This window comes from Diadema antillarum, unplaced genomic scaffold (assembly GCF_040938485.1).
Source record: "Diadema antillarum isolate AM-2024a unplaced genomic scaffold, OU_Dant_1.0 seq00000946_RagTag, whole genome shotgun sequence".
Classification (NCBI taxonomy): domain Eukaryota; kingdom Metazoa; phylum Echinodermata; class Echinoidea; order Diadematoida; family Diadematidae; genus Diadema; species Diadema antillarum.
In genome coordinates this window covers 1,397,309-1,415,392 of record NW_027271795.1, presented here as the reverse complement: position 1 = coordinate 1,415,392, position 18,084 = coordinate 1,397,309, and the positions used below count along the sequence as shown (strand labels likewise).

At 37.7% G+C, this 18,084-nt stretch overlaps 1 protein-coding gene across 6 annotated transcripts in view; it reads right to left on the bottom strand.

Annotated features, from left to right (window-relative positions):
* Positions 1-18,084, bottom strand: part of LOC139741709 (protein unc-13 homolog B-like) — a 267,252-nt gene that overhangs the window by 214,470 nt on the left and 34,698 nt on the right. For all 6 annotated transcript variants that reach the window (XM_071652293.1, XM_071652294.1, XM_071652296.1 and 3 more), the window contains exon 2: positions 10,808-10,837. In XM_071652293.1, coding sequence (XP_071508394.1) covers positions 10,808-10,837 — 30 coding nt within the window. The remainder of the gene's footprint in view (positions 1-10,807; positions 10,838-18,084) is intronic.

Below are 18,084 nucleotides of genomic sequence, written 5' to 3'. Positions count from 1 at the left end.
TCATGAAGCTCAAAGCCAGTACCATTAACCCTTCTGTGCCATACAACGAGTCAAATTTGCACAATTTCACACACATCCCTATAGACAGGAAGTGAATGTGGCATGCACAGGGGTAAACAGCATTGCGGAGCTCTTTAAAAAGGTACACATTCAGTCTCACTTATAGTGAACCTAGCTGTACCATATCGTGCCAAGACGGCATGATTCAGGGAGTGTTCGGTCCCATACGGTTGAGCGTGCCCTTAGAGCTGCCCTTGTAGCATGCTTTGAAGTAGTTTTTGCAAAAGATCACATGGCATTCATGAGGAAAAGAGGGGAAAATTAGCATTTACATTGGATTCCTTTAGATGGTAATTCCTATCATTTTGTTGAATCTCGCAAAGTAGGAGATTGTAGGCCCTTCCACATCAGAGATTAAATGGAAACTGCAAAAGACTGGTAAAAGCTTCTTGCAACGATGTGTGCCAAATGCATTAGCTGCTGAAATACCTGTGATGGAAATTCATAATGCAGTCTACTTGTTCATTGCCAAGAAAAGAAAAGAAAAATCCTGCTGATACATTTCTAAGTACTACTGTAGGATTTTGTTGCTAACAGGAAATGGACAAGGACCTTTATCTGATGTTTGTTCTCTTTGTTTCTCTCTCTTGCTCTCACTCCATCTTCCGGCAAATTCCTAATAGTTAAAGAGAAAGTAGATTCTGAAGTCTTGTCATTGGTGGTGTTTTCACAGACATGCGAATCATACTATTGGCTGTTTTCATTTCATTTTATTCATGTGTGTGTGTCCTTCTCTTAAACCTAATGTCTGCATCGCGTGCTCTCATTGTGTTTATTATGGAGGTCTTTCTCCATTAAAAAAACTTTGCATTAGGAACGGCCTCGATCCGCAGCCCGTTTCCTTCACATGATGTTAAATTTGATTAGTAGAGCATCTTGTAACACCAGCCCCTCCCCACATCCCCCTCATGTCTGAGAGAATCTTCTCAGACCACTGTTCTCTCCAAGTCTGCTCACTCTTTTCACATCCATATATCCCCGCGATCAAATTTCTCCCCGCGCCTCCCTCGGTCTCTGCACTTACGTCCTCTTGCCACCCCCTCGACAGGCGGTTGCTGCCGTCATCGTGTACTCACAGCTGCGGTTATTGACGGCGGACAATGCCCAAAATTCGGTCGGCGTGGCACATCTTTACGAGGTTAGCCCCGTGCTGGAAAAACATTAATGTTTTCCACAGTTACCCGGTTGTTGTATTTCTAAGGGGGGGGGATGTTACTGCTTGATATGTGTCACATGTTGGAATGAGTCGAAGAGTCTAGAGTCTAAGTAGGCTAACCACAGCAATTGTAAATGAACTGAAACATCAATACGACTCAGGTTTAGATTATCTGCGGCATTGAAATTTTTCATTCGTACTTCTTCACTACACTCCTTATTTTCTAGGCATGTTCAGATGAGCAGTGGAGGAGGAAGAAGAAAGGAAATGCACACCACACAAGATAGTGATATCTTTTCTGGTCCGGTTATGAGGCAGCAACATGGTGTTAAAATGAGAGTTTGCTGCTGCCAAGAAGCAAAAAGATGTTATCTTTAGAAATAAGATCCCTGAAATGTATCACTCAAGGTATTATCAATGGCTGATGTGAAGAGAACGCTGTGGCAGACCAATCATGTATGAGACCAACATACATGTAGTACATACTTTTTCATGTTGAACAACTGGATGACATAAATTTGTTGATGACCAAACTGTCCTCTGTCTTTGGGCCTTCCCTTCATAGAGCACATAGGGATGATATGTATACTGTAATATATGCACTTTAGAAAAATAGTTCATAAGATTATCTTTTTATTAGCAGGAGTGGTATACATATATGCTCTCTCAAGACCAGATGGCCGGTCTCGTTATTTCTTTATTTTAATCTCATGTCTTTTCCTGAAAGTGCTCTTATTTGGCAGACTGATATAGACATTGATTCACACATTCCCTAACCTCCGTAGTTTTTGCACTATCTGTAGTTGTGGATGGATATCACAATGGGCGTTTACTTATGATATATGTATGTACAAAAGTGTACACATTAAAAAAAAAAGTCCTTGGTTAAATGTCCTAATTCCAGGTTGCCATGAAAAAGGAATTACAATGTGGCATGATGATAGAACTTTGGAAACTTTGGAAGCTAATCCACATTTCATAGCAACCCAAATAAGGAGACATGTACACCTATGGTTTCTGCTGATCCAGCTTTGAAACTGTACATACAAGTTTCAAAACAGGACATATATCTAACCCATCCAGTAACGTTCCTGCCTCTGTGAGTAGAACTGCAATACAACTTTACGGGCACGCATCCACAGTCTCTCTATGAGTAATAACTAATAAGAATCATTACAATAAAAAGGGAATTTTTAAGAGATGACATATCTAGAATTCTGAAAATTAACATGATCCGGCTCCAATCCAACATCTCCATACAAACATGATTTCACTGTGCTACAGCGGAAACAGGCAATTGTACATGGCGTGTTCTCAATGAGCATAACCTATTCAACTGCTAGTGGTGCCCGAGTAACTGTGGTACACATTGTAGATCATGCAGGTTCCCTACGTTCTGCCCTCCCTACAATCCCATTAGTCACTGTGATGTGGTTTACTGTGGTGAGGAATGAGTGTGTGGCCACCAATTACCTGCTATTTTGCTACAAGTGTCAGTCTTTCCCATTAAATATTCTACCTTTTTTGGTCGTTACTTTTTTTCATATAGTTGTTTGTTGTGTTTGGTTGTGTTTGGTTGTATTTGGCTGTGTGTGTGTGTTGTTGTTGTTGTGTTTTTTTTTTTAATTCAATGGCTATAGATTTATGGTTACTGTTTATGGTTGTTTTTGTTTTTGGAAAGTTGGGATTGGGGTTGGGTTGATGGTTTAATGGATGATGATTATGTCTGTTTTAGTAATTGCAAAGAGACTTTTCCCCATGTCTATAATTACAATTAGTATGGGTCACATATTCCTTTTTGTTCCTGACAGGGATTCAGAAAAGGCAAGATAGCAGCTGGAGAATAACAAATGGCACAAAATTCTTATCACCGGTTAAAAGCAGCGTCTCATCTTAACATGTGATTACCTGAACAAATTCTAGGAATCTTTTGACCACTGACCCAAATGAAGATGGAGCCAATCAATGTCAGAAGTAAAAGGTTATACACACATATCTCAAAGACATAAGTTTCTGCCACATCTAAGTATAGTTGTGCATATGCATTTATCTTTTTATTAAGCATTATGTATATATGAAGAGTTTGTTTGCAAAAACCGATAAGTCCATTTTTGAAGATTTTGAGTTACGGTCTCTGTCATAAAGTACAAAATAATACCTTTTAAATGATATATTGGTCACTACATATAAAGGTACATTTTTGAAGTTATGGTCAAAAGAAGCAAAAATTTTCTTATTATTATCTTTATTTTTCTTGACTTTTAATCGCAAATATCTCCATTTGGCAAATATGGACTTATCGGTTTTTGCGAACAAACTCTTCATATATTCATAATGCTGAAAAAAGCTTGTCCTGAATTAGGACACAATTTCAAGAACAAATTCAAATTTCCATTCCCTATGCTATATCATCTGGCAGTCAGTGTGGAAAACAACACAATTTCATGAACAAATTCAAATGTTCGTTCCCTATGCCGTGTTGTCTGGCAGTCTGTGTGGAAACCTGAGCAACACTTGGTGCCTTTCACTACCTTTAAACATGACCACACTTTGCATGTTGCGCCCTGGATCCTTCCAATAAACTAAGTGAGTGATGTACAGCAATCAGCACTCGACCCTGTTTAAATATGACAGGGTGAAATAGACACGCTCCCGGAGTGAGAAGGGAGAGAGAGAGAGGGAAGAGAACCGGCTTGGCTTGGCTCCGCTGTGTAGGGACGGGTTCGGAGAGGTCATTTACCCATCTGGCTCGGGTTTCCAATAAGCAACCAATCGCAACCAGATGAATTGCATAAGAGAAAGGGACACTTCATGCAAAACAACTAGACCTTGAGAACATGTCAAATCACCATTTTTTTCCTTCTTCATCTTTTCCTCTTCTTTTTTAAAAAAATTCTTTTATCTCCTCTTTCAGCCGACCCCTCCCCCTTACTTCTTTTTTTTCTTTCTTTCTTTTCCGCACGTGAGCCAAATGCAATTATTGATAGGGAATCCACTGTTTACACACCATCCGTCATCTTATTGGATTGAACTTTACATGGCAGTCGTGGCAGGGCCGTTGCCGTGACGTCACATCCACCCTACATAAACAATCCTCACTGCCATCATCTGGGATTAAAATTTGCCCGTGTCTATTTCTCGCTGCAAGAGGCGGGGAGTTGTGGGAGAATAGAAAGAGATGGAGGGAGAGACAGAAAGTGAGAGATAAATATATAAAAAAGAAAGAAAGAAAGACCGACTGATAGGGAAGAGAGGAATGAAGGAACAATGGAGAATAGGATCAGCAGATGAGGAAGATATATGAAGAGAGAGAGAGAGAGAGAGAGGAGAGAAAGATCATGAAAAGAAGAGACAGAGAGAGAGACAGAGACAAAGAAGAGATAGAGAGAAGAGAGAAAGGGAGATAAAGAAATAATAAAGAAATGAATAAAAGAAATTAAAAACATATTGGGGCATAGAAAAATACTGGGAATAAAGACAAAGAAGAGATAGAGAGAAGAGAGAAAGGGGAGATAAAGAAATAATAAGGAAATGAAAACATACTGGGGCATAGAAAGATACTGGGAGTATAAAAGAGGAATATGAAGATAAAAAGGTACAGAAATAGAACAGAAAAAAGAGATGGCGAGAGAAGGAAGGAGATATTGAGACAGATATAGGAACAGAGGCAAGTAAAAGACATACAGCTGAAGAGAGAGATGAGAGAAAAAAGAAAGGAGGTAAGAGAAAAACAGAGGAGTGAGTGGGAGAGTGAGAAAGAGAAAAGTATGGGGATTCATCTTTGAGCATAAACGCATTTTTGGGGGGTTTCAAAGGATATCTGATTTCAATTCCACTACCCATAATCGATTACAAGTTGAACATTCAGTTTTTGTTTGCTACATGCGTGACATTTGAAACACTGTATAAGTTAGCATATATTACAAAATTGTGTCAAAATTCTGTCATTGTGTCAAGTTTCTAATGATTACACAAAACAAATATATGATGACTTAAGATAAAGAAAAACAAAACAGATGAGATGGAAAGGCTGGGCTGATTCTGTCTTTGCAATCTGAAAATTATGCAACAGTTAATGTTGCTTGCTATAGGCCCTATATGAATATTCATACAATCCTGTAGATTTGTATACATGCTGCAATTAATGTGCAGATCTACAATGTATGTGTGTATAGTGTATGTTTTTGCAAAATCTTTAAATTACAATTAGTGATGATGGCTCACCATTTTAGTTTTGTACATATAGGTCATAGCAGAGCACTGATGTCACAGTGAGAGTAGAGATTAAACCACATCTTTCAGTAGTCATTACTGGTATGCTAGCAGTAAAGCATGTTGTTCTTTATAGTGTTTGTTTTTTTTTCCAATTACAGTGTCATTTTTGCAAATTTACATTACAGGCATTTGTGTAATTGAACACACCAGTCAGTGATGGACCATCAGATGGGTTAGGAAGGAGCAGGTGCAAGCAATCTGGGCTCTATGGATGGGAGGATTGATGGCCTTGACCTTAGATCCAAACACTGACCTGTCATTATTTAGAATTAACAAGAATGAATGATTCGTGGAAGCAACAGGGGTACAGTGGCTGCCGCTTAATGGCTCGTCCCCACTGTCTCACTTAAAACTCAGTCTAGCATTGGTTTTGTACCACATCGTGTTACCCCATCTATCTATGAGCATTCCAAGATCATAGACTTCCACCTTGTGCTCAAACTTAACTTCAACATGATTTTCATTGTTATAAATGTACACTCTGGAGTAATACAGTATTGCTACTATCAAGACTGAAACAGAATTTATGGACTTTGATAAAGCCTGATACTAGGTAATAAGTTTGAATTAATGTTTACACTCTGAAATTCAGATGAAGACATTCCATTTTTATAGCTATGTAATTCAGTCATCAATATATGGCAGACTCGCTAGGACACCTGCATATTACGCTCAAACAAAGTATGCTACTTAAATTTGTAATTGACATGAAGAAGCATCTCTATAGCAATGAAGAATATCCTTTATTAGTGTAGACTTACTTCATTTGATTATTATCTACAAGTTTTGCTCAGTTTTAGATTATACTTATATGAATGCTATGTTGACAATACACGACAAGACGACAATTTATCATATTTCGATATCACTACAATCAAGTACTGTTGAGGTCATGAAATGAGTCAGTATGCAGTCACCATGATAGAAAATATTCCTAACCAATATTCAAATTCATTCTCCTCTTTGTGTCTGGCGTCATGTTTGCCATATTCAAGCAGAACAAACAAGTCACTTGAGGTATACAGTGATAGACACACAACACGTTTTACAGAGATAGCAGATAAGCGGCATTAGCCCATTTTGCCATATCCAGTGCGGTTTTTTTGTCTCCTCGATGGTTGCATGGCAACCAGCCTTTGTTTAACCACGGTAAACAAACATTCCAGCTCAGGTGATGGTGATGGTAATTTACCTTGGCTCCTATCACACAGAAAAAAAAAAAATAAAACGGACCTTGCAAGATTGCTTTATATACTCCCAAAGACTGACAGATTATGAGAAGAATTACAGTGAGCATCTTTTTATTGTCGTCACTGAGGCAAACATTATATCCTCTCAACAAATCAATTTCCATACTAATCCTCTTGGAACTACTTCCCAATGTGATCAATGTCAAGTTAAGTTGCATAGGGGCTTGTAGCAGAGGCAAATTTGAAGTGATACTGAAATCATCCTTATTTACAGTCATGGTACCATTATCAAACACATTGTGCAACATCTTTCTTGCACTCTATAAACTGGTTCATTTTTGGTGCTGTTTTTTTATTTTGGTGTTTATTTTACCATAACAGGGGTGCCTTCAGTATGCCTAATAATAGTTGATTTATGCACTGACATAGTGTAGCAACACACCTGACTCATTGCATAACCCATTGAATCACCTTTTCTTCATATTTTGGCAGCTCTTCAGTTATGGCCGACATGGTTGCAGTGTTTTAAAACCAAATAGGTCTGTACAAATTTACCAATATGCTGCATAAGTTTAGATTCAAATGCCAACATAGTCCTTATACAGGCTGTTACAGCAAACAGAGATGAACAGTAACAATACGGAATTAATTCATCAGTTTTCTTTTTATGAAATCTAGTCACCGGGGCATGTTTAGATTTTGCCTATTGTTAAGTTTGCTGCAAAAAGTGTACTCAAACAGTACATTCAACAGGCTCAAAGGTGATCACGGCTGGACGAGGACAAATGCACCCCTTTATTACTAGGTTACTGAATTACTACTAGGCTGCATGTCCGCCTGCCTTTTGCCACAACAACTATTTGTCGTTGACCAGCAAATAATAAAACAGGATCTTGTAAACTGTGAATCCCTATCAGCAATGAGCTGTATTTGGGTGGTTGGCTACTAAAGCCTTACTCTATGTTGATATTTAAAAGACAAACATGCCACTGTATCATCCTGAAAAAAAAGGGAAAAACCTTGATATGTATATGTTTCCATGTAACATGTAGTTACTTTGTTTGCTGTTGATAAGAAGCTATTAAACATTCCCACTGCACGGCCACTGCCTTCAACTGACTACAACAGTCTTGTGCGCATGTTGCCGTCGTCGTCAGTGGGGGGATGATAGCACTAATCGGTGTAATGGGGTCTGAGCAAGCAAGAGAGATAAACAATAGGGGGAAACATCAAAGACACAGAGATAGTAGTGTAAATACAGCAGTCCAGTGAAGGATGAGACGAGTCCGGCTCCACCGCTGCGAGGAAATCCCATATCGTTCTCACAGCCATATCTGCACTGTATATATGCATAGATGCCAATTGATTTTTTACCTCTATATTCATTGCTACTAATCTTTGTACAACATAGGTAATGTCTTGCACAATTCTAATGGGACTCAATCATTGCAGTCATAAAAAGTTAAAGTAAAGTGTTTCATTAGTCAGAAATATCAGTATGATAAAATCTCTTCCCAGTACAATCCAAATCAAAGCAATCGATTGTCATGAAAGTAGGTCTAAGTCCATCTATATTTGAGAGTGCCATAATATATTTCAGTAGGTTTCCAGAGCTTGGATTTTAATCCTGCTGAATTTCAGTACTGGACATCACCTGCCATTATCCCTTCAATATTTCTCCCTAGCATGTCAGACCATACCACATTTCAGTGTGCACAATTTTCCATAATCATTATATTAGATATTGTCTGTATTTTAGGCACACATATAATACCCATTCTGCCAAATATGCAAATTGACTGGTTGCCATAACATGACTGTAAGAGATTGAATACAGTGATGATATGTCTTTTTGTACAGCATTGTAGTAACTGATCGAAAACAACACTTTCTGAAAATGAAAAATGCTATATTGACTCTGGCATGGATTCCAATCAATTCAAATTAAATGTAAATTTGACTTCAATGTATGAGACCATAACGCAAACTGTTTGAACAGCTTAATCCCAGGGGTTGTATTATATGCAAGGAACACAATAGCTTTGAACAACATGAAAAGTCCCGTGGTATGTCAAGTGCCGCGCATGAGACCAACTCCTTTATTAGGCAATCAAGCTGATGAAACTGAATCGTTTGCACCGAGGCACGTCACATGCCCCGGCCGCTCCCTGCAATGAAAGAAACGCTTTGTAATCAATCTATTAGATTTGAATCGCTCGTGGGAAATGTTGCATCTGTCTGCGTGGCGTAATAGTGATTGTGGCATGAAAAATGGAGGACTCTCTGCACACCAATGCTGACTGACACCCACATCAGTCATCTGGGTTTTAGCAAATACCCTCGATAAATCTTGGGGAATTAAACGCCGATGCCTCTCCCATTCAATGAAGTTTGATTCGGGATGCGGCGACGCAGATATGAGGCAGCAAAATTCAAATGGAAACGTCCGCAAGCCCGAGGTCAAAGGGGGGCAAAGCAAGTGTTAATTGCATTGATGGATCGGCTGAAATGATTACTGCTTTATGTCGCAGGATGATACCAGTTCTCTATTAAACAAAGCACCGATGATAACAACTTATTATTCTCTTCCAAACAACTTTTGTAAACTTGCTCTTAGAGTTCACCATAAAGCAGTCCTCTAATGTAAATTTATCTGGATCCACTAAATCACTTTTTTTTTACAAAGCAAACATCTTTTTGCTTTCTTTGGCAATGAGTATATATTTATTTGTTTTCTTATCACATTGCTTCCTTGTCACGACTGCAACAGCAAATTCTTGAACTAAGCTTTAATATACACTGACACACCCAGTATGCAAACATGGTGCAAACCTGCATATATACAATGTAAATAATACATATATACATGTACATACCCACATACTAAACTTGGGACTATCCACACATATCCTGATATGTTATGATACAAACATTTTTACCCACACATTTTATCAAACATAAAGTGCTGAAGGAATTTAAAGATCCTTATCAATCAAACAACGCACACTATTCAAAGATGACAGTCAACCAAGTGACATCACACACTGCCAAAAGGGATGCTGTTTCTTCTGACTTGAAAGTGTGTATCACAAACTTTTCTTCCACTCATGCAATCTTTTGCTTTGTTTCTTCTTTTGGTAATGAGCATGGTTACCTGTCACACCTGAAAACAATAACTCATACTGCAACAATCTGTAATCTATTGTGCTATATTAAAGGAATTTTCCTTATTCATGGTGCAATCAACAAAGTGCAAACTCACTCAAACATTCTATGTTGATATTGAAGAGGAGGTGCCTACATTTTGTTGCTAATATTGAAGAGAAGGTGCCTAGTAGCTTCATAATCAATAATAATTTAATTCATATTTAATAAAGATTTGCCCTAAATATGGATAAAATACTGACATGCCATCAGTAAGTAGTGAGACACCCTTCCCAAGGAGCAGTGACCAATAAACAATTCCATTGGTGCCTTTATCTAAGACTAGTCTCCATGCGGGACTAGAGTTGGAAAAAGTGCATTCACCCTCTCCGGACCTCTTCCCTAAATTCCTACAGCCATCATTAATGGCAGAGTTGTCGCTGGATGAGAACATGAGACTTAACAATGTCCCAGTATCAGATGCACTTGTCCACTGGGTACGAATTTTGCCCTGAGTTACATACCTCTGTGATCTTTGCTAGTATCAAACCCATTGAGGATGGACTGATTTTGCTATAACACGCATATATTACCCATAGACACCTGCCCAAGTATTCTCGAGACTTGTCTCCAGTGGGTTAATAGATTAATAAATCCGCCATCTTGCTTTTGTCAATTAATGGGTTCCAACAAAGACATAGAAGGGTTTAAAAGGCATGAAAATCAAGCAAACGGGATTACATGTCAAAGCATCACACACTCACAAATCACGGGGGAAGTAACCGGGAGATGAGAAATAGAGTGAATTGAGAAAACTCCGTTCTGGGTATTACACAGACACCACATCAGTGAAATAATAACAATCTCAATCCATGCAGAAGAATGGTGAGAGATCCTGTCTTTTTCTTTTTGCATGTTTTGTTTGAGTTTTGTCTCCTTGAGATTGGGTAATCAACAAACATAAAGGAAGCCATTTTCTTACCTGGAGGCCCGTCCAAGTATGCTGCTTTAACTGTGGAGCAAAATGAGACAAAGAACAAAATTCTGTTATAGATCATGTGCTAAAGTCATGATACTGAATACAATATGAACAAAAATATGCTAGTGAGTAATCTTCGCAGCACAATCAGGGTTGATTAACTGCTAAATATTTCCATATTTCAAAGAAAATATCATCAACCTACGAACAGCATACTTTCACATAAATGATAGTGATATATGTCCTTATCATATAGTTACAGGCACATACAGGGGAAAAGTGACTTTCCTGACCTAACATGTTTTGAAATATTAAACCAGCAACACATTTCCATATGTCACTGCCTTTCTTGCACTGAATGTGAGGCTGCTATCACTCAAAATGTATACTTCACCTCAAAGACACCAATACATCAGAAGTACTCCTTGTTAAAAGCCCATTTGCTGTAGCACCCACACAGTGTAGAATGTAGAAAACAGAACTAGAAGCATTATGACCCTTGTTACTGCAATATTTGCCATAAAAAGTCCCCATAGAGTCTACTGATCTGAATTGTCAATATACAATAATCATTGGGAATACCTATAGCAAAAAGGGCAAACACCTGCTATCCCCTGCCCCCTCCCCCAGAAAAAAAAAAGTGAATTAACTTTCCTTCTGCAAAACGCAATGAAGTGAATATTTCCAGTACAATACAGCAGCTACTGTCAAACGTTCTGTAATTCATGGATTTTTTTTTTCTCCCCATAAAGAAATCATCTTCCTATATTGCAACTTCCAGTGAAATTACTTATTCACAAAGAGCAGGCAATTTCATTTCCCTCTTCGGCGCCAATCATTGCAATGCAAAACCATAACAGAGAAATTGATACGCTCCATGTCAGATACTGCAGTTTCCTCCTTTCCTATTCAAAACTTTCAACCATGCAATTTAGAATTTTGAGCCCCATTGATAATAGATGAGCAATGTCCACATTCCGTAGAAAAGGTCATAGGTTATGATGCCTAAACTTCTTCAATTTCAGTGAAGCCACATCTATGTACGCATTTATTATCCATGTAATATAGACTACCTAATGAGAATATGAGCCTGCCAGCTTGAAACTGAACAGTGAATAGATATACAGCCATAATTTCCATCAGTAAATTTCACTCCAGTGCAACAGGAACCTAATGGGCTCCAGCTTATGACTTCTTAAAGCAAAAAAAAAAAAAAAAAAAAAAAATTACAGCATACTAATATACTGTAAGACAAGGAATGTTCGCATGCATTTTAATTTCGTGAATTTCGCGAGCGCCAAGATTTGCGAAATTAAAATGCACGCACAATTTCTTATCTACGCTATATGCTTTGAACGCCAGTGGCAATTTGCGCAAATTTCATGCCACGAAAAAGGCTGTCGGCTCCAATTCGCGAAAATTTCGTGCCGCGAATATATCATGTTTTACAGTAATCTTTTATGAATCTACAGACACGATCAATATTGCAATTGTGGATATATGACATGCATTACTTCTTCAAAAATAAACACACAAACAAAAAAGCCAACCAGTATATTCTCTCGCTGTACAACAGCTTTAATATTTCGGTAGAGTATTATTCCTATGAAATATTTATTTGTCGTACCACAGTTTTCCTCGAAACAGCAATTGAAAATACTGTAATTGAAGTTTTGGACTAAATGGGGCGTAACATTGTCCTGATATATTACACTATCATTATGATGATTAATTCCAGGTATAACACAAACTTGTGCTTGTTGCAATCACAATTTAATGGCACTTCTCCATCTCTGGTTTACATTACAGAGCTAGGCCTTTAATAGATCATCAAATCATTGGTTTGAATTTATACTGATAATCCCAGTATCCTTTAAAGATGGACTACATAAAAAACAAACAAAAAACTACCAAATGTTATCACTACAAGAAGAGGGATCAGTTTATTTTCATATGTATCATTATCAACAAGCACTTTGGGCCATAAAAAAGAGAGACGTCATATTAAGTTGTTACGTGTTGCCAAGATGAAATGTCTTCACAATGGATATGTCTTGGGAGTTTTAAGCATTCTGTCAGGCAAGCTTGTAACTTTTCTTCTAGATGATATTGAGTGGTGTTGGTTCTGTTGTTATTTTTTTCCCCTATTTCTATGTCACACTCTCTTTTCTCCATCTTCCCCCTCTCTATTTCCTCTCGCTGGGGACGGATGGATGGAAGCACGACACATCTATTTGAATAATTGAGCACCACCATCCACTCGGAGTCGTTGCTATGGCGGGGAGGAGAGCGTTACATTATGAATGATAATGCATTTACACTCAATGGGCTATGCTCCGGCTAATTGCATTACTCCTGCCCTATCTACAACTCTTTCTTCCTCATCCAGTCCCACCGCACCGTCCCCCCCCCCCCCCCCCCCCCCCCCGGTCCTGTTCTTCTTTTCTATATATTGTCCTATCTCGCTTGAGATGGCTCTATGCCATGCGATCCAATAGATCTTAAGTCAATCTAAGGACTTATATCCTCCTTTTTTTTCCCCCATCCTCTTTTTTTCTCTCTTCTTTCCTACAAAACTGGCCATACCCTGCCAGATTTGAAATCTCTTTCAACTCCTCTCCATCTCTCACTCTCTCTCTCTCTCTCTCTCTCTCTCTCACACACACACACACACACACACACACACACACTAACTAGTCTGCTTCTATTCCCTTCTTTCTAAAAAAACAAAAACAAAAACAAAAACAAAACAAAACAAAACATAAGGTTTCTCAGTGGGTTCCCCCCCCCCCCCAGGCACTTCCATGATATAATTCTTGACATAGGAAACATTGGACAAATGAGAAAATCTACAATTAAGAGAAGTCGCAATGGCACATCAGCTTTACCGTGGAGCACACCACGGGCCATGCCTTTAAATCAAATTAGGCCTTAAGGCTCTTCTTCTCAATCTCCCCTATTTTTCACCCTCTCTCTCTCTCTCTCGTTCTATCTATCCATCTGTCTGTATCTCAATATATCATCTATGTATCTTTCTCCTTCTCTTTCTCTCTTGCCAATCAGTCCATCCCTCTTTCCTGCTCTTTTAAGTTTCTGCCCTCGGATCGCCACCACATTCCCAGCTCCCACATCAATATTTAATCAGTACACATTGCGACGCATGAAAAAGGTGGTCTATACACATGCCATCACACACAAACACAAACTCAGTGAAACCTACAACTCGAACATACATGCGTTCCTTTGTGTGTGTCTGATATGTGTGTGCAGTGTACAGAAATAAAACACACCATAATTAAAGCATACAATGACTTTAAGAGTTTTGTTTGTGCATGCATGCATACCAACATATACTGTCTTGCTTATGAATACTTATCAATTATGAAAAAGCATTCAGAATATGTGCACTGTTGACGATGCCAATCCATTCTTTTCTCTTCATTTATATCCAGACTCCTGTTTCTGGGCCCTGTTTTATGAAAGAGTTAGAATTGATTATAAAGTTGATTTCTATCATAAGTCTACGGCAGCTAGTGTGTTAAGGAAATTTAAAATCAATTATATCTTTTGATAAAACAGGGCCCTGGTTACTTTCACTAACACATTAGCAATGCTAAATTCGACATTTTGACAATTTTTCAATTTTCTCGCCATCATTTTCCATACAAAGGAATCTAAATTGAATGAAATTGCCCCATTAAAGTCTTCCAATAGCTTGCATATATATGACCATTGCTGAGGAGAAAAGTGTCAGAGAAAATTAAATCAACCTTTACAAGTAGCTCCTTTTGACAGAATAAGATTGTGAATAGGAATTTTCTTAAAGGAAATGCAAGCTACTGTAAAACATGATATATTCGCGGCATGAATTTTTCGTGAATTGGAGCCGACGGTCTTTTTTGCGGCATGAAATTTTCGCGAACTGCCACTGGCATTCAATGCATATAGTGTAGACAAGAACTTTCACGTGCATTTTAATTTCGCGAATCTTGGCGCTCGCGAAATTCGCGAAATTAAAATGCACACGAAAATTCCTCGTTTTACAGTATATGACAGAACACAAATTTTAGAGAATTATTTTAATATGTATTTGCACTGGAAGGATGAATACTGCTGAAGCCTTACATAGGTGGTGTAATTTTGTTGTCTCCCCACTAAGATCAAGCTTTTTGTTTGAAAAGATATTTGTCAAAGAAAAACAAGATTAGTTGTCTGATTATCATCATACACTTCCTTTCTCTAATATTATGGTCCGTTCTCACAAAGTAATGAAAGATAATGTGATCCACCTGTACCCTTTTTCAATTCAACGTGTAAATTACAGGTGGCAATGTTACCAGCTAGCCTGTTTTCACAGTGGCCAGTATAGATGCTTCACATACCATATGTGACCCGCTACAACAAAAGGATCCTAAAGTCACTGACGGCTGAGCCGAGAAAATTGAGTTTAAAGTCACATCATCAAAATTGGTCAAAACAATCGGATTTCTTTGTTTGGCATAATTCTGTACTCTAATGTTTTGTCTATCATCTGCCGAAATTTGGAAGCTAAATGATCAAAGGAAAGGCAAGAAATCAGCGTTTTTCTGGGCCATGATTTTCCGACTTTCAACGTAACAGAAACGTGTCCGAAGATTTGGATTTAGTGCCGCAGCTAGGCTCCGCCCCTGGCAACGAGGGAGTGATGTTATTGGTCAGTGCGTGGCATCCTGATTACTGATTGGCCGTGCGTAGACCGCTGGCGCTAAGCTTGAATGAACATTGCCGAGGTTGCTAGGAGCCTACCTTCTATTGTTAGGTGGTGAAAACTGTCTCGCTTCCCTTGATCATGATAGAGTCGGAAGGATACTTTGAAGGCGTTTTTCTCGAAACACTGATTTCCTCAACCACTTGACATGCGCTTATAAAATCATTGATATCTCTGTAACCGAGTACTTTCATGAGTTGTGCTATATATGAAATTAAAGGGATCGTATAGTTTTGGTTGAGACCTAATTTCAGATTTCTAACATTTTTTGGTGAGATAATGAGAAACCTCTTATGAAATATGAAAGAGCATGTAATTCTATGAGGAATTCAACATTTATTTGATGAATGGTTTTGAAATGGCTGAGATATCCAAAAAAGAGCAATTCTAATGAAGTGTGGGACCCACACTTTATTACGATTGCTTTGTTTTACTTTGTTTTTGGATGTTTCAGTCATTCCAAACCCGATTTTCATCAAATAAACTTTGAATTCCTCTTAAAATGGTATGCTCTGTACTATATCATAAATGTTTTCTTGGTATCTTGCAAAAATTTAAAAGCCCAATTTTCATCTCCACCAATACTGTACTGTCCCTTTAAAGTAGAAGAGTAAGGGAATAGATTCGTGCTATTTTCAGAAAATTGTCCTCCCCCGACTTTCGAATCCTTTTGTTGTAGCTGGTCACTTATTTCTAGATTGTCCACCTTATAACTCTCAAAACCACAGCCTCAAAAACTGCTGCTGACACTGAATAAAAACTTTCACTGATTCAGCAAAGGAGCGAACAGAAATGTGATTCACACATCAGCAAGCAATGAGGAAACATAAGATTTCTGGTAACACATATGAAAATGCAAATGAATGAAATATTTTCTTTTTTGAGTAAAATGTATTTGCGGCATGAAAATTTCACGAAATGGAGCCGACGGCCTTTCTTGCAGCATTAAATTTTCGCAAATTGCCACTAGCATCCAATGCATATTGTGTAGGCAAGAACTTTCGCGTGCATTTTAATTTTGCAAATTTTGGCGCTCACAAAATTTGTGAAATTAAAATGGACGCAAACATTCCTCGTTTTACAGTCTGTGATCACGTGACAAAATTATGTGTTTTATATCAGAGGTTTCACTTATTGTCACATCATGTTTTGTTTTGTGTTGTCTGTTGCTGAAGTGACAGTGCAACTTTGAATGTGTTGCTGGATGAGAAATTAATGTCTTGTTCACACAGTGACAAATGCTATGCATGAAGGCCCAATGAATTATAAAATCTACATTGGGAAAAATTTGTGCAATTAATTTGTTAAATCCTTTAAATGAGCTGTAATAACTCAGTGAATTACAAGACCACAGACTGTCAATCATTAGGTCCCTGGTTTAAGTCCCCTGGTTTCAGCAGTTGTACCCCTAGGCAAGGCACTTTTTCCTCATTACTGGTCCTTTGGAGGGGGACTTCTAGTCATTGGGCTCATGGTTGCTTGTTAACAAGCAATCATTACTTCTTAGCAGTCATGTAAAGTAAATCAATTTGATTCCATCGATTTAAAAGGGATGATATAGTTTTGGTTTGAGATGGGGATTCGGGTTTAATCTTTTTGTGTGAGATAATTAGAAACCGCATATATGAAATAGCAAATAGCATTCAATTCCAAGAGAAACTAAAAGTTTATTTGATGAAAATCAGTTCTAAAATGGTTGTGAAATTCAAATACAAAGTGGTCCTAATAAAAGGTGGGACCAACTTTTTATTAGGACCACTTTGTTTTGCTGAGCTTTAGGATATCTCAGCAGTTTCAAAACCGATTTTCATCAAATAAACTTTTAATATCTCTTAGAATTGAATGCTCTTTAATATTTCATATAAGTGGTATCTAATTATCTCACAAAAAGTTAAAACCTGAATTCTCATCTCAACAAAACTATAGCATCCCTTTAATTTTTCACATCAGACTGAGAATGATTCTGCATATGTTTTATATCCAAAAACATATCTTGGTGTAATTATCTAATAAAAACATATCTTGGTGTAATTATCTAATAAAAGCATATCTTGGTGTGATTATCTCATAAAAATATATCTTGGTGTGATTATCTCATAAAAATATATCTTTGTGTTATTATCTCATAAAAACATATCTTTGTGTGATTATCTCATAAAAACATATCTTTGTGTGATTATCTCATAAAAACATATCTTGGTGTGATTGTCTCATAAAAAACATATCTTGGAGTGATTATCCTTGCACTAGTCATTTGGACCACAAAATTCACGAAAATTTCAATACACACTTACTGTAGGAGTGGATGATTTTTACGAAAACAATATATTATATACATGTATATATATATATATATATATATACATATATTTTTTTTTTTTTTTTTGCGCTTGGCTTGGAAAGATGAATTTTACATATTTCTAATCCTGCATAATTAAAACATTAAATGGTGTTACGTTTAACGCGCAAAAATATTTGTGTGCTGCTATTCTATTCTAGTGTCTGGTAGTATGAAACGCGCAAACCCCCCCCC